Source organism: Anolis carolinensis, chromosome 6, assembly GCF_035594765.1.
Source record: "Anolis carolinensis isolate JA03-04 chromosome 6, rAnoCar3.1.pri, whole genome shotgun sequence".
NCBI lineage: Eukaryota > Metazoa > Chordata > Lepidosauria > Squamata > Dactyloidae > Anolis > Anolis carolinensis.
Genome location: NC_085846.1, coordinates 75291915 through 75315532, shown reverse-complemented (window position 1 = coordinate 75315532; position 23618 = coordinate 75291915). Strand labels below are relative to the sequence as shown.

Sequence of the window (23618 nt, the reverse complement as noted above, 5' to 3'; positions counted from 1 at the left end):
ATCTTCTTGGATAATATTTTCTTATTATTCAACAATATTTTTTCTTGCTAAGGAGAAAAAAAATAGCAAAATTGTCTCTCGTAATCTTCATTTTCTCAAATTATCCAGATAGTCCTGAAGATCGTCCCAATTCATTCTTTTGATTATCTTGCCTGTATTTTTCTTCAACAAAAAAGTCAATTCGTCCATATCCTTTATTTCTCTTATCTTCTCCACCCACTCCTCAATTGGTGGGACTGATTCCTGTTTCCATTCTCTAGCGAAAACAATTCTAGCGGAAGTTGTAATATAGGTAAAAAGTTTATCTTCTTGTTCCGTCAATTGTAAGTCTAAGTCTGTAAATCCTAATAGATAATACTCTGGTTTTCTTATAAATGTTCTTTTTAAAATCTTTTGTGATTCTTCATGAATCTTCATCCAAAACTTTGTTGCTTCTTTACAAGTCCACCACATGTGATAGAAGGAGCCAACTTGTTCTTTACATTTCCAGCACTTATCAGAAACTGTTTTATACATTTTGGCTAATTGTTTCGGTGTAGTTTACCATCTGAATTTGCTGATTTTTTATATATACTCTTCTTTAAATAAACCTTTACTTACTGGATTACCTGGACAGAGTGTGGTTTGTGGTGAAAAGGTGTTTCAGGGCTCTAGTGCAATAGACTTATGGGAGGAAATTGTTACAATGTGTTTCCTGGTACTCTGAATATTGTATTTTGGGGTATTTTGATGAGGAGGGACCCCACAGCTTTTACTAGATTAAAGAATTCAGTGACACCTCCCACCCCACAAAAATTAACAATTGTTGCATAAATCTTTCCACAGTTGCTTATAAATACAAAACCCACAGCAGAATGCAACCCCTTTAGAAAAAAAACAATTCTAACTATGCTACAATACATCTAAAATAGTAGTTTTTTTCAGGGGGTGAGTAGGGGGTGGAAGAGATAATACCCATGGCAAATGCCATATTAACCTCACTACAAATTATATGACAACAGTGAAGGTTCTGAATACCAATGTGATTCAGACAGAAACTACTGACACCAATTCAGTGTGAGGAGATATATCAATTTACACATACACTGACCAGAAACCAAAAGCACTGGAAAAGCTGTCACAGGGTTTTCCAGTTTTTGTTATTGCTTGTTAAGACAATTAGGGAGAAACACACAAAATTATAGGTTTTTTTACTGTTATATACTACGTATTAGTACCTTTTCAAGCAAGATAAATATCCTTGAGTTCTGCGCAGACATATCAAGTATGTTATTTCATGAAATAATATCCTCACAACAATTTCAAGTCAATGTGTTATTACCATTATAAAAGGGGTTTGTAATGTTCCTTTTCTCAAACAAAACAGTTGCAAGCGATTACATAAAAAGTGCATACCTGTTTAAAACTGTGTTTGTATTCCTTGCAAGCAGTTTCAACGGTAAACTTTGTACTGAATATATTACAAAGTTTTGCACCATAGCCATTACGACCACCTGAAAAAATATTTATAAAAAACATGTTTCAAGGTTCTGTTTATTATATTTAAAGTTAACATATTGTCACATAAGTAATACACCAAATTCAATCTTGCATATACTTTATTACCTTTACAGACCGCTTAGTTCCCAATGAAACAATAAACTTGATTATATGGCTATTACTATTTATTATTATACATTTAACTTGTTTTGAACAAAGAATGCATTCTGTTACCTGTAACTTTTTTCTCATCATCATCATAATTGCTGGACGTTAATAGCTGTCCAAAAATTAAGGCAGGAACATACATCTTTTCCACTTTGTGTTCCACAACTGGAATACCTTTTCCGTTATTCCAGATACTTATAATATTTGATTCTCTGGAAATATAGATAACAAACAATTTATATATATTTTTAAAACCCACAGAAGTTTTAAATGGAGTTTCACAGAATTGGGATTTTTCAGAAGCTTATAAGTTTTTCCTGTGCTATTATTGTATTTTGTGGTTGTGTATTTGGGCAATAACAGCATTGAAGGCTTTAAAAATGGGAAGAAAGGCAAGACTACATAGGAGATGGCTGAAACCACAATTGATTGTTCAGAGTCTGGCTGCTGCTACTACTTATATTTCAGCCATGAAAATAGAGTTCCTCCTAATCTTGATAACCCAAGTCAAACTACCTAAGGACGTATTCCTTGTTCATTTGGAATAGACAAGAGTTGGAGATCTCTCACAGTAAAAGATGGTTATCTGTTAACAACACAGAGGACTATCAGGTCCAGCGTGCAGTCAAAGAGAGTAATGCCAGGTAGGTGGAAGAGGCAGAATTGGATATAACTATCTTGTCCGTCTCCTTTCCCGCTGCTTGTTGTAAAACCCAATGACAAGTTACATTTCTTACTATGAACCAAGAACAAAGGCAGTAATACATTGCAGGAGAAAAAAAAGGCGCTATTCCTTAACTTCTTGGAATGCCATCCTCTAAATATGCTAGTCTTACCCTATAAAAAAACTTATATAGCATTGTACTATAAAGCCACAAATAAGGAAAATGAAATCTGCAGTGCATAAACTGAGAGGAGGGAAGGGGGGTATTCATAAAGAGGATTTGAAAATGAAAATGTGCAAGTTCTTACACAATAGCTAACATAAATAGGAGAACTGTTCTGGATTTGGAAGATTGTTTTACTCAGGAAACACTCGGACTAAGGCTCCATATACACTGATCATTTAATGCAGTTTGAAGCTAGCTAGCAGCGGCCAAACAACAAACTCCCATAAAAGAAAGCCCTTAACATGTGCCAGTGTTCTGTGGTTTATTTAATCACTAGTCAATCCTCAAACTAGTTACAGGACTTCCTATGTAATAATCTATGCAGCAAAACCAGTTTCTTCAATACCATTTGGATGCTCAGATGTTGCTTTCTGCTAGGGAAAGCACTTTTTTGATCCAACGTTAAACATTGACAGAGAGGTTTCGCGTGGTTCACATTTCAAAAAGAACCATCATTTTATACAGATGATAGATCACTATAGTCAGCCCTCAACAATGGGGGTTAGGAGGGCAGGGACAGTAGGAAGGGGTTGCAATAGCTGATCTTACCGCACTAGCATTGGAGGGATGGGGCTCAATACAGTATTATTAGGCTTTAACCAACCTTTGCTTTCTCCTCTTCCCCTTTCTCCATTCTGCTCCTCCATCCACCCTGAAGACCACCCACCCAATTCTACTTCATCTGTATATGATTGCACACAACGGGCAAAATAAACTTAATTCACTCACACCCTCACTCCCACCAAGGTTAACACAGTAAGAGTTAAACCCGTGAATGTGTTAAGTCGGCTGTATATGTGAAATAGTGAATGCCATCAAATCAAATTTGTTTTTATATCACATTCATAGTAATACATATACTGCAGCCATCACTATATTTAAAATATATCCATCCCGCTGTATCTCCTCCCTGTATTCTCATGTCTCTTTGCCTCTTAAAAAAAACTTAACTCTTCTTTCACTTTAAGTGTGTTTTACACAATGCCTTCCCCTCAACTCAGAATAATGGTAGCAAGATTTTAGAAGCAGAAAATAAGATACTGGGTTGCAAGAAAACAAATTTCCATTTCCCAGATAAATAAAAATAGATGAATCAGTAAGCACTTACGCATCAATTGATATTTTAATGCAGGTCATATTCTTATCCCTCTGCTTATTATCAGCGGCATTTACTAGAAATAAATTAACACTTTCAGTGGCAGGAAATACAACATTAACTACATATTCAATACAGACTTCAACTAAGCTAACATTGTATACTTCCACGCAGTCCATGCAATACCCCTGAGTAACTTCAATACACCACATAATATTTCTGAAATAAATCCTTCCAACGCACTTCCTAGTATATAATTTTTAATTGCATTCTAGTTTATTACTTCTGGCTATAACCTGATGTCAATGATCCAACTTTTATGGTTCACTAATTTTTCTATTTTTTCTACTTAAAAAGCAGGCTAATGTGTACAATATATTATGGGTCTTTTTTCCATAATGTGTACACCTTTTGCAAATATGTAGACATCAAGAATACCACAGTGTAGATTCAAACACACTAACAGACTTCTGACTGTAAAAACATCTCACAAAATATATTCTTCACTTTCTTCTGTACATCAAATCTAGGTCAATCAATCAATATAAATTCCAGCTTCTCTAATCACTAAAAGAATACTCAAGTTCTAAAGGGTCAATAATATGAACTAAATTATACTAGTATTTACTATTTGAAGTCTAACATGCTGGGTTAAGAGCATATCCAGATCTGTGATAAATATAGTAACACTAGCACAGTCATTGCCCAAACTGTAATTGAGAATAGTAGAATAAGGAATTCACAGAGTGAAAGGAAGAAACATAATGTCATTATTTATTTCCAATTATTCATCAAAAGTAATGGCTGGCTACATTATGTACATATCAGCCCCATATGTCTTAGCTTTTCAACTTTTGTAAAAACAGAGAGCTTGTTAGATAGCACTTACCAAGAATTTCATCAAAGATCTTGTATAAGCCAGGAACAAAAGTAATCTCTCTACAATTCATTCCTATGTCTTCATCAAACACCCACATCAACTAGATTTAAAGAAAATAGGAATTTACTTAAATTACTTCAAAAGACTAGTCTCTAGTTGCTATTTAAACATTCGCTAAAGGTTTTTTGTTTTTAATCCCCAGCACTGATTATTTCTTTCGGTAATTCTCCTACATTTAAATCAGAGGTGGGACATGTATACCTATTCAGGTGTTACTGAACTACAACTCCCTCATCCCTGACCATTAGCCAAGGTGGCTAAGAATAACAGCAGCTGGAGTACAACACATGGAGCTCTCCCCATATTTGTTCCAGTTATGTCTTGGACCCCTTCCACACAGCTGAATAAAACCCCACATTATCTGCTTTGAACTGGAATATGTGGTGGTGTGAACTCAGTTCAAAGTAGATACTGTGTGATTTTCTGCTTTGATATTCTGTGTTATATGGCTGTGTGGAAGGGCCCTTGGAACAGGATCTAAGAAACTCAAGTTGCATGGCTCTTCATTCTAAACTCACAATCCTATGAGAAGTAAGAGGTCAGGTTAACAGAGAAAATGACCAGCCTAAGGTCATCCTGTATGCTTCAGAGTTCAGAAGTGACTTGAACTACACTCTCCGAAGTTTATGTGTTAAGGCTATAATCACCAGATCATGCTTTATTTACGAACCAACATAAAAATTGCTTGCAAACTTCATTTAATAATAAATACAATGGAAATTACCTGGGTTACAGGTTCCACTGAACCAATGTATGTATCAGGACGGAGAAGTATATGCTCAAGTTGAGTCTTTTTCTGATAAACTCTCTCAACAGACATCTTCTTTGAATCATTTTTACTTGTGTGTTCAGGTTCTTCTTTTTTTGCAGCATTATTCTGATTATCAAATAGTGTCTGAAATAAAAAGATGAAAGATAATGTATCTACCTTGACTTTTTAACACTGTAAACAAGCATTGCCCAGTAATAAAATAACTGCCTTGCCCAAAAACTTCAGAAAATAACAATCATTACACTATCACAGATCACTCAAGACACAAGCCTAAGAAGAACCTTTTCCATGCTTTGTAGACATGTGCCAATATTACTAGGTTTTTGTTATAATGGTGTTTATAATCTGGGAATTAGTCTGCAAAATTGCCTACTTGGATACCTGACAGACTTCATCTTTCTTATTTTTTTTCTTACAGATGACATGCATTCTCCATACTATGAAACAATTTTGTTAAAGTTCTCAGAAGCTTGATTCAAAGTGGCACCGAGACACAGTTTGACAGTATATCAATAAGCATTAAGTATCCCTTGGTTTACCTTTCCTATAGCTTCCCAATTGGCATTAACAATAGTATGCTGTTTGCCTCAAATCTCCAAACCATAGATTCACCATAAAATCTATGAATGTATGTTCTACACATACATTCATACCTGTTGAACTTGTTCTACATAGGTTTACATCTCTGAGCATAAAAAAATATGACAAGATATAGCCTGTGATACTTTCTTCTTGGGAGATTTAGTCATAAGTTCCTATTCAGTTTTAGAAAGACACACTTTCAGCAGTGTTGCATCCAATTATTTTTTGTAGTAGTATCTCAGTTTTTCTTTAAATTTCTCTCAGTCCCTTATAAGGTTGGGTATAGTTATTTTGGGTATTTTTTGAAGGCAAAAAAAAAACATCTACATCCTCAACTTCCTTTTTTCTAATTTCCGAACCCCATGAAAAATGCAATGTTGTTAAACATTGGTTATACGAGCAATGACAATGTTATTTTTCTAATTTACACAACATAGCTGCCTGCAGAGGAACATACGTAACTTCTAACTCACAGACTTGAGAAATAATCTGAAACACCATCTCCAAATACCAGAGAGACCTTTAATCGTACTTAATGATACAGTAGTCAGGCTTTAGAGAACACAATGTGCTGTAGTGGTTTGAGTATTGGACTATGACTCCCCACATAGCCATGAAAATCCATTGGGTGCTTTTAGGCAAGTCACTCTCAGGCTTAGAGGAAAGAATAGGCAAGCCCACTTAGAACAAATCTTACCAAGAAAATCTTATAAAATGTTCCCTTAGGGTCTCCATAATTTAAAAATGACCTAATGGCACATAACAACAAATCTAGCCTTTTCTTTTTAAAAATCGACAAATATTTCCTTGAAATAAGTCTCCTGTTTACTACTATAAAAAAACAGATTAGGTTGGATCTTGATTCCATCAGACTAAAGTCAATCCAATGATATCAACAGGTCTTCCCATTTTTCAGTGGATCTGTTCAGAGTAAATCTTTACCCAACCACTATATTCTGAGAGTTATAATTCAAACAGTCTATAAATAATGAAGTCACCTAATTGCATGGTATTTTGGCTATATTGGCTTTTAAATGTTATATTGTCACTAGTTTTTAATCCTATGTATTAGATGTGGAATGTAATATTATTTAATTTTTATGGCAATGTCTTTATTATAATGGCATTGAAAGTTTGCCATTACTTGTTGGAAACCACTCTGAATCCCCTTGGGAAGATAGGATAATAAATCCTATAGATATAAATAAAGTTTGTTTATTTATTTCTGTTGCATACAAGGAAGGCAGTAGATATCATGTGGTATCTGAACAACAGCTAATTGCACAATGAACTATAATTATGGTCTCTCTCTCACTTGGTACACTGTTATATTTTATAAAGATCAAAACTATCATAACAGCAGTGGTAATGAGATCATAAACACAGGTGCTTTTGACAACACATAGGAGCCATAGTTGGGAGTAACGTACTATGAAATAGCATTGGATTTTAGATCAGGAGTGTAGTTTACACATTAAACATTCTCAGTGACGTCTATTTATTAATGAACAAATCACAGGTGAAATTATGTACCAGCTTTTGTTCTCTACATTTCTCCATATTTATGTATAAAGTACAACCTTTTAAACTGTGGAACCTATATTTCTAGTTTCTTTTACTAGTGCCTAGGCTAGGGTATACCTCCCCTGGAAGTCACCATAAAGCTGCATTAGAAGACCTAGCAAAGATCTAGCAAATCTCTAGGTCACATGTGTCAAATGTAAGACCCACAGCCTGAATCCGATTTGCCACATAATTTTATGTGGTCCATGAGGCTTCCAATGCCAAGGCAACATAGTTACATTTAGATTCTTACAATTATGAAAGGCTCATTGTAATTGTAAGACCATAACACTGATGTGGCCCTCAGTGAAAATGAGTAACACCCCTGCTCTAGGTCTTGTAACACAACTCTATGGTATGCTGAGACCAAAAGTAAGCTAATTTAATAGTTTAGTGATATCCACAGTTGTTGTTTTTTTTTGGGGGGGGGGGTTGTGTCAGGAGCGACTTGAGAAACTGCAAGAATATTGCCCAGGGGGTGCCCGGATGTTTGATGTTTTTACAGTCCTTGTGGGAGGTTTCTCTCATGTCTCTGCATGGGGAGCTGAAGCTGACAGAGGGAGCTCATCAGCAACAGTTTTAGATAACTGGCCAGGAATATATCCCTTGCAGATATGGGAATCTTACTGTAGCTACAAAGTATTGTATATAATGGGGAAATAGTACACCATTTTCAGCTTCTACTTGATCATGGGAGAGTAAGGCTGCTTCAGATCTATGAATTCAATGCTGATTAGGACATATTCTCTGTGAGAAACACATTTACCACCGAAATACAATTGGAAATTTATGTTTTCTGAATGTCATCATTTAATCAAGCAAGGACTATATTTAGTTTTCTTTTTGTTGACCAAAACCTGGAGAAAAACTTTTAACAATAGCTTTCGTTTCTAAGAAAAGCAGCATGTATCATACACATTTTACCTAAACGTATATTTACTTCTTCTTAATTACATGTTAAGTATGTATATGTTATTTTAGCACAAATGACAACTGATTAAAAACTAGATACACTGGTGTCAAACTGTGAAGAAATGTTTTGCTTGACAGTAGGAAAAAAAAGTTCTCACATAGGAGCACAATTCAAACTCTATATACAAGTCTCCTAACTTGAAGTAATTTATTATGGCCAGCAAAAAAAAGGCTTTATTAGGAAAGTTAGATCTGATGTACTGTTAAAGTTTATGACCAAAATCTGCAGTGTGGATCATTTGGCCTTCCAAATATTCAAATGCCATTCCCAACAGCCATCTTAAACACATGCAAAGCTGTGGAAGGGGCTGTAGAACACTATGAAACTCACTTTCAGCCTGGGCCCAACCCAAACAATCTATATATATAAAAGAGTAATGGCATCAGGGCGATGCACAAAACAACAAAAGTAAAGGCCCTCCAACCTTGAAATTTGGCCACATAACCCATTATCCACGGCTCCAGTAAGATACAGCACAATTAGATGCCAAACACAATCACAGGGCCAACAAAAGCCCAAAAACCGCAACAGGCGATCTGCGCCTGCGCGCACACCGCCCTCTCCTCCCTTCCCGCGCGTGCACAAACACACACATCATCCTCACCCAGGAAGCTTCACAAACACCTAGCCATAGCTGGGCCTGGGCTGAAGGAAGGCAGGAAGGTGGATTCCTCTGCCCTCTCCCCCTCAATCTCCTCCCCCCTCAGGGTCCATGGAGGGTCGCCGAGCAGCCCCCTCCTCCCGCCCCTCTCCCCTCCCCTCAGCGCCAGGAAGGCCCCGCGGACCCCCGCCTCACCCTCTCTCCTCCTCTCGGCCTCGGCCTTCCTCCTACCGGGCCCTCCGCAGCGCCGTCTGCACCCTTGCCTGCCTCAAGGACTTCTTCCCGGGTTCTTCTCTGAGGACTTCAAGGTGAGGGGGGAAGAGGAGGGCATGGCCCTCGAGCAGGCCTGGACCTCCCCTCCAGTTGTTTTGGATGCCAACCCCCACCCTTCCCGGCCTCAGGCCCCTTCCTTTTCCCCCTCACCCGGTTAACGGCTGACGGGGGGGGGGGGGGAGGAAAGAGCCTCAGGCTAGGAAGGGTGGAAGTTGGCGCCCAAAACAACTCGAGGGAAGGCCCAAGTTGGCCCAGGCTGAGCCCCCCCTTTTCTGTTGTTATTGTGGTTGTTGTTGTTCTCACCCACAAATGACAACCCCTCCAATGCCTCAGCATCACCCCTTTTTTCCCTCTCAAGCCCTATCGCCTTCACCTTTCCCTTCCCTGTCAATAATAATTATTATTAATATAATAATAACTGGTCATCATTTAAGAATGTAATAGTAACCAATAATAATAGTAATTTATTATTGTTATTATAACAGTAATAATCATTCAACAATGCAATAATAACTAATCATAACAAGTTATTATTATTACAACTATAATAAACATTCAAGACTGTCATAATAATAATTATTATAACACTGATAATCATCCAATAATGTATTAACAATTCAAAATAAGAGTAAATTATTATTATTATTACAGTGATAATCATTCACAAATGGAATAATAATTATTAGAACATTGATAATCATTCAACAATATAATAATAACTAATAATACTAACTTATTATTTTTATAACACTCTGAAATCAGGAAAATTGGGAATGCCACAAAACAAACTATCACAGCCAGCTAACACCTCCCAAGAAAGGATTCTTCCAGAAAGGAAGCTCACAATGCAGTGAAGCAGTGTGTATTACCAGACATATTATTATTATTATTATTATTATTATTATTATTATTATTATTATTATTATTATTATTATGCTGCTGTGAACCGTAAAAATGAATACGATCTGGCTCCAAGTATTCAAAAACAATAAAATCAATATATAAAAATTACTCTGCTATAATAAAACAGAACAATACAATCTCTAAAATCAAAACACTACATAAAGAACAACAATCTGAAAACAGGGCCATTCCACACAGGAAACAATCAGGGCCAGCTAACACCTCCCAACAAAGTATTCCCATCATCAAAGTCTGGCAAATCTTCTCTTTTCTGAGACCCACACACAATAGAAGCACATAAAATATCGCGAACAACACCACTCTCAAAACAAGGGAATTCCAGACAGGAAACAATCAGGGCCAGCTAACACCTCCCAACAAAAAATTCACTCAGCCAGAAAACAGCCAGGCTTTAAAGCTGCAAGCCCATTACATGCTAATCATTCTCCCTAATTCCAACATTCATACTTCCCTCCAACAGACAAATACAATGAGAAATATTGTATATTCACAACCTTGAGAAAATAATCTCTTCTGATGGCGCAGCGTGTTAAACCGCTGAGCTGCTGAACTTCTGCACCCAAAGGTCGCAGATGAACACAGCCCCCACTATTAGCCCCACCTTCTCCCAACCCAGAAGTTCGAAAACATACAAATGGGAGTAGATGAATAGGTGCCTCTGCGGCGGGAAGGTAACGACGCTCCATGCAGTCATGCTGACCACATGACCTTGGAGGAGTCTACGGACAACGCCAGCTCTTCGGCTTAGAAATGGAGATGAGCACCAACCCCCAGAGTCAGACACGACTGGACTTAATGTCAGGAGAAAACCTTTACCCTTTACCTTAACTACCACCAATTCCTCAATACTTTATTTCCCAGACCACCAGACTTCGCCACAGCAACGCGTGGCCGGGCACAGCTAGTGAAATATAATCAGCTGCTGACCTACTAACTTTTACTGATGTAATACAATAATAGAATAATAAGAGTAGAAAGAGACCACATGGGCCATCTAGTCCAACTCCCTGCCATGCAGGAAAAGCATAATCAAAGTATTCCTGATAGATGGCCATCTGGCCTCTGTTTAAAAGTTTTCACAGAAGTAGCTTCCACCACATTCCGAGGCAGAGTTCCACTGGTGAACAGCTCATATGGTCAGGAAATTCTTTCTAATGTTCAGATGGAATCTTCTTTCCTGTAATTTGAACCCATTGCTCTGAGTCCTAGTTTCAAGGTCAGCAGAAAACAAGCCTGCTCCCTCTTCCTTACATCCTTTCACATATTTATACATGGCTATCATGTCTCCTCTCAACCTTCGCTTCTGCAGGCTAAACATACCCGGTTTTTAAGACACTCCTCATAGGGCATGGTCTCCAGTTGATCATTTTAGTTGCTCTCCTCTGAACACCTTTCAGCTTGTTAACGTATCTTTTAAACTGTGGTGCCCAGGACTTTACACGGTATTCCAGAAGAGGTCTAACAAAAGCAGAATACAAAGGCACCATGACTTCCCTCGATCTAGACACTTTACTCCTTTTGATGCAGTCCAAAATCCCATTGGAATTTTTAGCAGCTGCACCACACTGATGGCACATATTCAACTTGTTATCCACATAGACTCCAATACCTTTTTCAAGTGGACTGTTGTCGAGCCAGGCATCACCCATTCTGTATCATTGCATTTCATTTTTTCTGCCTAAGTGTAGTATCACACATTTGTCCTTGTTGAAATTCATTTGTTAGTTTTGGCCCAATTCTCTAATTTGATAAGATCATTTTGAATTCTGATCCTGTCCTCTAGAGTATTAGCTATCCCTCCACAAACTTGATAAGCATGCCCTCTAAACCTTCATCCAAGTCATTAATAAAGATGTTGAACAGTACTGGGCCCAGGACTGAACCAGGCAGCACTCCACTAGTCCCTTCTTTCCAGTATGAAGTGGAACCATTGTTGAGCATCCTTTGCATTCTCACCAATAGGACTATTCTAATGTGATTAGCAATTGCTTTAGGCCCCTGCACTTAAGACCTATATGTTTCTATATATGCATAATATCTCTAATAATTCCTACCAGTTTCATTTCAGTGGAGATATGGAATAGATTGGAAGTGGTAATTCCCTTTAGAGATGTATATGATTGAGATGAATGCAAATTGTGTATTCTGTTTTGTATTGCAGCTATGTATTATTTCTAATGGCCGAAATGCCCTAAATGCACCACGTCCCACCTGTTCTTGGAAGCTAAGTAGAGTAATCTTGCTTGGGACACCATGAATACCAGGTTCTGTGGGCTATATAGTCAGTATGTGGCATTCGCAGATTTAACTTTTATGGATTTGATTAAAACATTCTCTTTAGGAATTTCTAGGTCCTCCAATGAAATTCCATGGTCAGCTTCCAGTGGAGGTTGACTATAAAGTTATGGTTTTAAAGGAAGGCTTAACTTAATTTTACCCTTCACAAAAAAACAATACTCTACAAAGCAAAATTGTACTCGAATACAGCTTTCCTTTTTGAAAAAATATATGACAACGATAGCTTTTGTCATTTTCAATACTAAAAAATTATGTTTAAATTTACCTGAAAACATGCACTACATATTTCATGAATTGAAATAATCTAACATAGTCTGAGATCTACTGATGTAGGGTGGGTTAGAAATACCAGTATGATCCCCATACCAGCAGCGGTTACATTCCTGGACTCCACGTGCATACACAAACATGCAAACAACAGCAAACTCTATTGAAATGAAAGTTTTCTGGCCCAAGAATACGAAAGAGGACTTATTTTGTTGGGCATATATAATGAAATTGGGGACATCTGTCCCACAGATACAGAGGTGTACTGTATGTTAATACATAAAATACTGCTACACCACCTACATTTACAAATGTTAAAATATGTTATCTGTAAATAAGGATATGTACATCAATGCATACCTTTGTACAGTACCTTCCTTCAGCAGTTAGGCAATAATGTCTAATGTTTCTGGTCAACTCCAATTGTATGTATGCATTAAGCTAATTTAAATATAAATTTTATAAAGACAACTCTGAAAGAAGAAATAATATTTCCCCTAATAATGGGACTCTAAGCTAATAATGTAAAAAGAGGTCAGGTAAGGCTGCATTTTATAACCCTATCTGTTAAATTGTAAGCTGAACATATATGTAAAACAAGATTAGACTTGGAGGAAGGTGGAAATAAGATTTAAAAAACAGGAACATCAGAAGCGATGTAGATGACACTATACTACTAGCAGAAAATAGCAAAGACTTGGAACTATTATTAAATAATGTCATAGAAGAAAGTGCAATGGAAGGTTTACAGTTGAATATTTAACAAAAATCAATGACTATAGATAATCTACATAACTGTAAAGTAAACAATGAAGAAATTAAAATGGTTCCCTAATTTCTACACATCTGCAGTCAAGAAACCAGAAGAATACTAGGACTTGAAAGGAACAAGAAAAGATACTGTCAAAATATATAAGTGAACACTAAAGTTAAATTGTCCATGCCACTGTATGGTTGCAAAAGCTGGACAGTGAAGAAAGCTTGTAGGAAGAAAATCCACTCATTTAAAATGTGGTGCTGAAAAAGAGTTATACTATTACTGTGGACTGCGACAAGTCAAATAAATGTGTCCTACAGCAAATCAAATCTGAACTCTCCCTAGAAGCAAAGATGACTGAATTGTCTCTGTCATTCTTTGGCCATATCAGGAGAAGAGATTGCTCACTAAAAAAGACAACAATGCTTGATAAGGTAGAAGGCAATAGGAAGGGAAGAAGAATGCATTACAAATGTATAGACTTAATCAAGGAACCCATGGACCCGAGTCTGCATCACCTGAGCAGGACTGTTTATTCGTGGGATCACCATAAGTCGAACTTGAGTTGATGGTTGAATCCCTATTACTGGATCAGTCTTTCAACTGACCAAGATCACCCTCGTTTGTCCTAATTCAGTTCACTACAGCTGCCAGTCAGCAATTTAGCACAGGAACAGCTTCCTTGGAATTAGGCAAGAATGAATAATAGAACTCGAGTATCACCAGCATACTAGTGATACCTGACCCCAAACATCAGACAATCTTTTCCAGCTATTTCATGTAGATGTCAAATAGCATGGGGACAAAATTGATCCCTGAGGGACTTCACAAGCTAATGAACAACGGGTTGAGCAAGAACCCATTTGCATCACTCTCCTATCCAGGAAAAAATGGAGCCACTGTAAAGTAGTGCCCCCAAGCCGCATTCCAGAGAAGTAACTCAGAAGGATACCATGGTCAACAGTACTGAAAGCTGCCAGGTGGTCCAGTAGAATCACACTCCCTCTGTCCAGGTCCCTGAACAGATAATTCACCAAAACAACCAAAGCTGTCTTCATGCCATAACCGGGTCTAAAACCAGACTAAAACAGATCGAGAATTCAGCTTAAGTAGGAACACATGGCATTGAAAGCCACAACATGCGCAAAAATGGAAAACTGGCCTAGAGTTAACCAGTATGGTAGGGTCTAAGGAAAGTTTCTTTCAAAAAAAAGGTCTTGCCACCACCTTTTTTTTGTAAAGAGGCATTCATTACCTCACTCACTTATTCAGACAGTACTCCTCTGGCCTTTTAATTAGCTAGCAAGGGTCGAGGCTTAGTACACATGTGGTGGCTCTTACCTATCCAATAATTGTCTCCACACCCTCAGGCTGCAAAGCATCAACACTGGACAAGCAGAGGTCAAGGTTCAGCCACTGGAACTTTATCAACTCTATCTAGATTCTTGACAATACTCTTCATTCAACTGGTTTACATTCTCTTTTGGGCCACACTGTAACAGATCCCTGGCTAGACCATTCCTTACCTTGGTCTGCCCAGTTAGTTTTTAAGCATGAATTTTAAACTTGTGTCCCTTGTTTAATCTTCATTTTGTGTATTTTATAGAAAAACATTTTAATATGTAGCTTTTATAAAATACATTAATACAGTAGTGTCTCACTTATCCAACATAAATGGGCCGGAAGAACGTCAGATAAGCAAAAATGCTGTATAATAAGGAGGGACTAAGGAAAAGTGTATTAAACATCAAATTACTTTATGATTTTACAAATTAAGCACGAAAACATCATGTTTTAAAACCAATAGAAAAAGCAGTTCAATACATGGTAATGTTATGTAGTAATTACTGTATTTACGAATTTAGCACCAAAACATCACAATGTATTGAAAACATTGACTACTAAAAATCTGACTATGTTGGATAATACAGAATGTTGGATAAGCGAGAGACTACTGTATGTGTATTTGTGGTATTTTTACAATGTGTATGTGTTTTAATTATTCTGTAACCCACCTTGAGCCATGGGGAGAGGCGGGTAAGAAATAAAATAATTGTTATTATTGTTATTATTCCAATACTTCTGCTTATTCTACCTTCTCTTTAGGTCTTACTTCTTCAAGCAGTGGATCTAAAGGATATTGTTTTTAGCAATGTCTCCTGAGAAATTACCAATTTCAGTGGCATGGCCTATCAATTGTTTGTAGCCTAGCATAGGAAGCAGCAGGATCTACCCTTGAGTTGATCTGCTCATATGAAAGTAGGGCCCATTGTCATATGAATCAACACATTCAAGCCATTTCCCACTCACAGATCTACATATGTGGTCCACTTTACCACTTGATAAAACAGACTGAAGCATTTACATTACATATGGTTTAATCCTTACAAAAGTCATCTGGAAATTTACAAAAAGCAACATGAGAATATCCGACCATCCTTTCAGTACAGATGCCAACACTCCAAGCAGTCTCAGTGTCTCTTATTTTAAAATGCACTTGAAACTATTTATAAATACATAACCTGAAATACATAGATGATCTGTCGCTTTTCTCAATTTGGAAAAAAGGGAAATGAAAACACCTTTTTTAACAGGGAAATTGATTTTTTAAAGAAAATGAAATTCAAAGAATAAGAATCAAAATGAAGTTCTGGATACTAATGTTGTATTAGTATATGAACCTCCAGAACATCAGAAGTCTCTTGAGAAAGAAGAAGCTACTTTGCTGCTTTTGTACTGTTGCTTTTTCTTGTCAGTTACATTAAGGAAGTGACCCTAGTTTGAACTCTCTGAAGAACAAGGAGACAGAGATAGAAATAAATTAGTGACAGGCTAGAGAAACTGTATCCATTCAACTTTCTCTTCCCTCCTGGGGTCTCTCTGAAATGAACAGCACTTCTAAACTTGACACCCAGCCCTCTTTCCTCTTACAACATCCACTCAAGGTCACTTAACTCTTAATTCCCCAGTAACTAGACATATATTGTACTGTGACATCAAGATCCAAGAACTTACCCTGTTTACTTTTTTGCATTGTAGGGCATGAATACGAAACTAAAAGTACACTCAATGGAAACAATGGATGAGCTGTCATAAAGCTTATTAAATGGGCCTATTGGGGACACCTGCTGTACCTTAATATGATGCTAGCCAGGATGTTGAGTATCCTTTATCCAAAATGCATGGGACCAGAAGTGTTCTGAATTTTGAATATTTTTGTAACATGTAAGAAGCCAGCTTGGAGATACGACCCTATGCTAAACATCAATGTATAAACAAATTTCATATATACCTTATACACATATCTTGAGAGTAAATGTATATAATATTTTAAATAACTGTGCATGAAATAAAATGTACCATCAGAAAGAAAAGGTCCCACCTACTTAACACTGTTTTTAATTCTGTTTCAAAATTGTATTTTAATTACTCCACTTACGATGTATGTACCCTTTACTGTTAGTTTTATTGCTGGTCACTGACCAAAATAATATATACAGGCAGCTCCCAAGTTACAAACATCCAACTTATATACAATTCCTAGTTAAGAACAGGAAGAGAAATTCCTAATGGTGAGAGCTGTTCGGCAGTGGAACTCTCTGCCCCGGAGTGTGGTGGAGGTTCCTCCTTTGGAGGCCTTTAAACAGAAGCTGGGTGGCCATCTGTTGGGGGTGCTTTGAATGCAATTTTCCTGCTTCTTGGCAGGGGGTTGGACTGGATGGTACACAAGGTCTCTTCCAACTCTATGATTCTATGAAATTCACTCCAGAAAGAGTTATCATGGGGAAATGGTGTCGCCACTGAAGCTTTCTCACAAAGCCTTGTTTCCACAACAAGCCAAATTTTTCAAAATCCAATTATCACAGGGACAGAAGGTGAGGTGATATCTTCTGAACAAAGGCACAGACAACAAAACAAGCATCACAAGGAGTGTTACTCCTTTCCTATGCTGTCCAAAGCTAAACAATATACAGTAGAGTCTCACTTATCTAAGCCTCGCTTATCCAAGCCTCTGGATAATCCAAGCCATTTTTGTAGTCAATGTTTTCAATATATCATGATATTTTGGTGCTAAATTCGTAAATACAGTAATTACAACATAACATTACTGCGTACTGAACAACTTTTTCTGTCAAATTTGTTGTATAACATGAAGTTTGGTGATAATTTGTAAAATCATAAACAAATTTGATGTGTAATAGGCTTTTCCTTAATCCCTCCTTATTATCCAAGATATTCGCTTATCCAAGCTTCTGTCGGCCCATTTAGCTTGGATAAGTGAGACTCTACTGTATGTATATTTGAGTTACACTTACAAAATGGACCTATTCCGACTTACATATCAATTCAACTTAAGAACAAATTGATCTTGTTTGTAACTTGAGGACTGCCTGTATAACAGGCATGGGCAAACTTCCGCCCATGCCTGGTCAAGGCAATAGTTTATAGCATGTTATAGTATAGTATTGGATATATTATTAATCTGTCCTATTTTGAATATCAGCTCTCAAGCAAGCAGAAACTAAATTAACTGAGTCTCCAAAAATTCAAAATTGTGTGGCTGAGTCAGTGACACCTTTGCCTTCTGATGGCCCAAGGTACACAAGCCTCATTTAAAATTACAACCAGGCTATGTACATAAGGTGGCACAGCGGGTTAAACCGCTGAGCTGCTGAATTTGCTGACCAAAAGGTTGCTGGTTCGAATCTGGGGAGCGGGGTAAGCTCCCACTATTCGCCCCAGCTTCTGCCAACCTAGCAGTTCGAAAACATGCAAATGTGAGTAGATCAATAGGTACCGCTTCTGGGGGAAGGTAACAGCGCTCCATGCAATCATGCTGGCCACATGACAAAGTAGGTGTCTACGGACAATGCCGGCTCTTTGGCTTAGAAATAGAGATGAGCACCAACCCCCAAAGTCAGATACAACTAGACATAATGTCCGGGAAAACCTTTACATATGTACATAAGGAATATATGAAGCATAAATGCCAACCTAGCAGTTCGAAAACATGCCAATGTGAGTAGATCAATAGGTACTGCTCTGGCGGGAAGGTAACGGTGCTCCATCTAATCATGCTGGCCACATGAACTTGGAGGTGTCTACGGACAACGCTGGCTCTTCGGTTTAGAAATGGAGATGAGCACCAACCCCCAGAGACAGACATGACTGGACTTAACGTCAGGGGAAAACCTTTACCTTTACCTAAATGATTATTATGTTTAGATTTGGGTCCCATCTCCAGTTTATCTTGTTATACCGGTTGTTAGGAATTGTGGGAGTTGAAATCCAAAACACCTGAAGGGCCCAAGTTTGCCCATGCCTGATATATAACCATTAAAGGTGCCACTGTCTCAACCATCCATATGGAAAGGTTTGGGGATATTCAGGATTCCCGGATATACCTATAAAGCTAAGGTGTTTTGAAGCTGTGGGGACCCTCTGGCTCAGACAGTAACAGTGGGAAAGGGGTCTCCTTCCTCCACTCCATTCAAAACAAGGCGTAGAAAGCAGGAGTAGAAAGCAAGCTGCCTCGAGCCTCCATTTCCCTCCGAGCCTGCAGGCCACAACCCTCCTTCCCCTCCCCCCCCCCTCCGGAACAAGCCGTTTCCCGGCCTCCATCTCCCCGTGGAAGCACCCTTTCCCTCGCTGCATCCTTGCCCGCCATCCCCACAAGCGGACTGCGCCTCCATTATTCCCCCGAGGCCTTCCGTCTCAGAACTGGCGGTGGAGAGAAAGACACAGGCAAGCAGACAAGAGACGGAGCCCCCTCTCTGCAGATAAGAGATGCCAGTCCACTTACCACCCAGGTTAGGCCTCCTGCTGCTGCTGCGCCGCCGCCTCCTCCTCCTCCTCCGCCGCCGCCGCCGCCGCCGCCTCCTCCTCCTGATTTTGCCATTTTTCTGGCCTTCTCCTCAGTATAAATAGTTATAAATACAAACGCTTAAAAAGAAGGGGGTGGTGGAGGGCTGAAGGGAGAGCCTCCCTCTCTCGCCCTCTCTCTCACGCCCACCTTTCCCTCACGCGGCGAGATTTCTTCCCTGAGGGGCGGGGGTCCCTTCGACAGTCGGGGAGAGGATGGTTTTCTTCCCACCCAGCGCGCGCCCTCGCCCACATCCACTCTCTCCAGCCGGGCCCGGAGCCCTCCCCGAGCGCGCGCCCGTAGGCCGCTTGCAGCTCGCTCGCGCTAATGCGCGCGCACTACCATTCACACAGCGCGAGACGAAGCCTCCCTTTCCTCTCTCTCAATCTTTCTCCCCCTCCCCTCCCCCCTTCGCTGCTTTCTTCCGCCAGACCCTCAACTCGGCCCGATGTGTGGGGGGAAGGGAAGCGCGCGAGCCGACGTGCGTGCGCGCGCACCCTCCTACATACCCACCCAGCCTCCACTTACATTCGCTCGCGCATGCGCACCCGATCCCTTCACGCGCCGATAGTGGGCTCGCGCACAACGTTCCCCCCCTCCCTCCCTTTCTTCTGTGTCTTTTTTAGGGCCACACAGACGGACGTTTATTTTATGCTCGGGCTGAAAACCCTATTTAAAACTCTATTAGACTATATTTATTTTTTTAATTAAAAAAACAGCGTCTGTTCTCGACTCGGCTCCAAAAGAGTTTTGCTGAGGCCTAAACCCCTCAGACAATAACTGCACAGGCCCTGGTTCGGCATCACTGGCGCAGCCTCCGAGCGGCCTTTGCCCCGCCCCTTTTGGCTCCGCCGGCCAATGGCGAGCGAGTAGTTTTCCTCGTCGGCCAATCGCGAAAAAGAATACTAGAAGTGGGTTACTGCGTCACCCCGCGTGGTAACAGGGAGACCGGCTCTGCTAGGAAGGTAACGCCTCGGCTCCGGCACCGAAATGGAATCGCCATGGCTGCTCACGAAGAAGCCTTAGTAGACTGACCCTAAAATAGGGCTGCATAGGCCACAGGAACGAAGCCCCAGGGTACTTAAGCGGCTGAGGAGGGAAAGGAAGGGGCCTGAGGCTGTTAGGAATTGTGGGAGTTGGAAGTCCAAAACACCTGGAGGGCCGAAGTTGACCCAGGCCTGCTCTAATGCAGTTTAACACCACTTTAACTGTCATAGCTCCATGCTATGGGATCATGGGAGTTGTGATTTGGTGAGGCATGAGTTCCGTTTGACACAAAAAGGCCACGGAACTTTTAAACTACAACTTCCATTATTCCATAGCATGGAGACATGGCAGGTAAAGTGGTGTCTTTACTCGAAAAATTCAGAAGGAAGTTGACTCGCTTCTTGACAAGAGTTTGGAAAATTTACATTCTAGGATTGCAACTCCCAAAATTACCTAGATGATATGGCAGGAGATTCTGGGAATTGTAATCCAAAAACTAAATTTCTCTAGTTGATATTACCAGGTCTCCACGAAAATAAGACATATCCATAAAATATGCCATTTTATTTCCAAGTCATTTTAAAAAATAGTTCTTTACTTTTATTATGCATCAGAAGAATTACAGAGACACCTGTCCTGAGAAAAATACACATTAATACAAATAATTTTGCATACTATTTATTTATAGTTTTGGAGATTGATAACCTTCACACAGATTGATCTGGAATGGAAATGTTACTGTTAATGATGAGGTTACATTTATACTTGAAAAGAAATTGCGTAAGGAAAAGTTCAAAGTAAAAGAAAGGACATGAAATCATTATTAAATCTTCAGATCCTCTGATGATGCCAGCCACAGATGCAGGCAAAATGTCAGGAGAAAATGCTGCTAGAACACAGCCCTGCAGCCTGAAAACCACACAACACCCCACATTCCTATTTTTTTAAAAGTTTTTTGCACCCAGTTCTCAGCTACTCAAAACCCACCCATGAACCACAGGATTTAGAGCCCCTAGCTTAAAGGTTATAATCAATACCTTGATTCAGGAATTCAGTGGAATATAATGTATTTATTTTAACATCAGTATTGTATCACAAGTAGAAGTCTGGCTGTTGTGTTACTTTTGAACCAGATGAAGTTTATACTCAGTATTTAAGGGGGGCTGCATATATGTCACAATGCAAACATTTATTTTGAAGAGAATGAGCTAGTGCAATTGTCTAAAAATTTGTAGAAGATGCTTTGAGCCATGGATGCTTATCTATGTGTTCACAGTTAAATCTAAAGCACAATAAAGCTACAGATCTACAATTTAAAGGAGGGGTGGATAAAGTGCAGCTCCTCTTTTATATTCCCCGTGTTCTTTCCTTAAAATTGACATAGTAGTTTACTGTTGAAAGTCAGCCACTGAACGCATTATAGAAAATGGGAAAAGGAACTACACGTGCTATAATCAATGAAGTAATCAATATCACAGTTAGCCTAGTTGCTTATCATTTTATATCAATCATCTTTACTATTGTCAGTGTTATACTAACTGTAGGCAACTAAAGTATTTGAGGGGAATTAAAGAAAATATCTAAAGAAACTGTAACTAACTGTATCCATTTTAAATGAACTGTTTTTACTGTTGTCTTATGATGTTGTTTTTATTATGTTTGTTATATTCATGCTGCTGTATGATGTTTTGACTTGACTCTTTTTTTGCACACGTGTTGGAAACCGCCCTGAGTCCTCTCGAGGAGATGGAGCGGTATATAAATAAAGGTTTATTATTATTATAATTTAAAACATTTCATCATTCTCTTTTCAGGAAAATGTTTAATCTGCTTTTAATATCTGCCACAACAACAAAAACAAGAAGCACAGCCCTCAAGCACCTGGCCACCCTGCAGCCGGTGTCCACTTCTAATTTAGAGGGAGAGTAATGTACAGCTCCAAGCAGAATAAGCAAAATGTTTCCTCTCTTGACCAGTTAACAGCAGTTCTAATTTATCTGGATTCAGGGCGCATCTGCACTGTGGAATTAATGCAGTTTGACACCATTTTAATTATGATGGCTGAATGCTATGGAATCTTGGAAATTGTAATTTTGGTGAAGCACCAGCAGTTTTTGGCCGAGAATGCAAAACTACAGTTCCCATGATTCCATAGCATTGAGCCATAACAGTTAAAACGATATCATACTGCATTAATTCTGCAGCGTAGATGAACCTCAAGTTTCAGTTTCTTAGCTCTCTTTCACCATCATATTTCTGATTTATGTGGGAAGAAGAACTATCCTGGAATTTTTAGCTTAGCAAGGATACCTAATTCTGAGATCCCATTGACACTGTCATATAATGCAGTTTGAAACTGTGTTATATGGCAATGTTAATTCCTATAATACAATTTAACTGCAGTGAACTGCATTGTATGAGTCTACACTGACCATATAATACAAATTGAAACTGCACTATATGGCAGTATAGATGGGGCCTGAATCTAATAATTTCACACTGTAGTTTCATATTTATGTTGCATTTTATGGTCAATAAAATAGACCCACGAGAAACACTAGGGCACTACTGCCATGGATAATAAGTAGCAAGTTATAATCCCATGCTGCTCCTTTAGCCTATACTCATTCCCAGACAGATAATCCACAATGATGCCACAGGAGACAGAATTATAGCAGTAGCTGTGGATAACCTACAAAGCAAGACTCTCACTGTCACTCTGGTTGCAAAGACTATCTACCAGGGCAACAAAGCAGTTCAGTGTCAAAAATCAGGTTTGGATGCAGATGTCAAGTTACTGGCTGAATCCAAGTGTGCTTAGAGTTGTTTAACTAAAAGCCATCGAGACACACTACCCATGAGAAGATGATGTGCAGCTGGCCAGTGTATGAATTCACTGTCTCTGTTAGAATTTTACTGCAGGCTAGCCTTAAGAAATAAACTCAGCCTGTCTAAAGAATAAAATAAACATTTAAACTGGAGTACTGGGCTGATCTTACTTTAGGCTCTTCCATACATATGTAAACACAGTCAAATCAGATATAGATATGGTGTCTGATGCTCATCCATATCACATTGCTTACATTGGCATTGATTTTTTTAAGCAATGAATATTTAAAGTGATTTTGCCAGTTTCTTCCTCTGAAATACAGCTTCCAGCATCTGGTGTTAATTGATATTCTCCC

At 38.9% G+C, this 23618-nt stretch overlaps 1 protein-coding gene across 2 annotated transcripts in view; it reads right to left on the bottom strand.

The window, feature by feature from the left end:
• Positions 1-19931, bottom strand: part of top2b (DNA topoisomerase II beta) — a 54552-nt gene extending 34621 nt beyond the window's left edge. Inside the window, exons 1-6 of one of the 2 annotated variants that reach the window (XM_062957199.1) lie at positions 19387-19931; positions 5298-5468; positions 4523-4613; positions 3646-3709; positions 1714-1859; positions 1396-1493 (exon numbers count right to left, since the gene is read on the bottom strand). In XM_062957199.1, coding sequence (XP_062813269.1) covers positions 1396-1493; positions 1714-1859; positions 3646-3709; positions 4523-4613; positions 5298-5468; positions 19387-19482 — 666 coding nt within the window. In that variant the 5' untranslated portion in view covers positions 19483-19931. The remainder of the gene's footprint in view (positions 1-1395; positions 1494-1713; positions 1860-3645; positions 3710-4522; positions 4614-5297; positions 5469-19386) is intronic. The other variant, XM_062957198.1, reaches the window with a different exon arrangement.
• Between the last annotated feature and the right edge of the window lie 3687 nt (positions 19932-23618).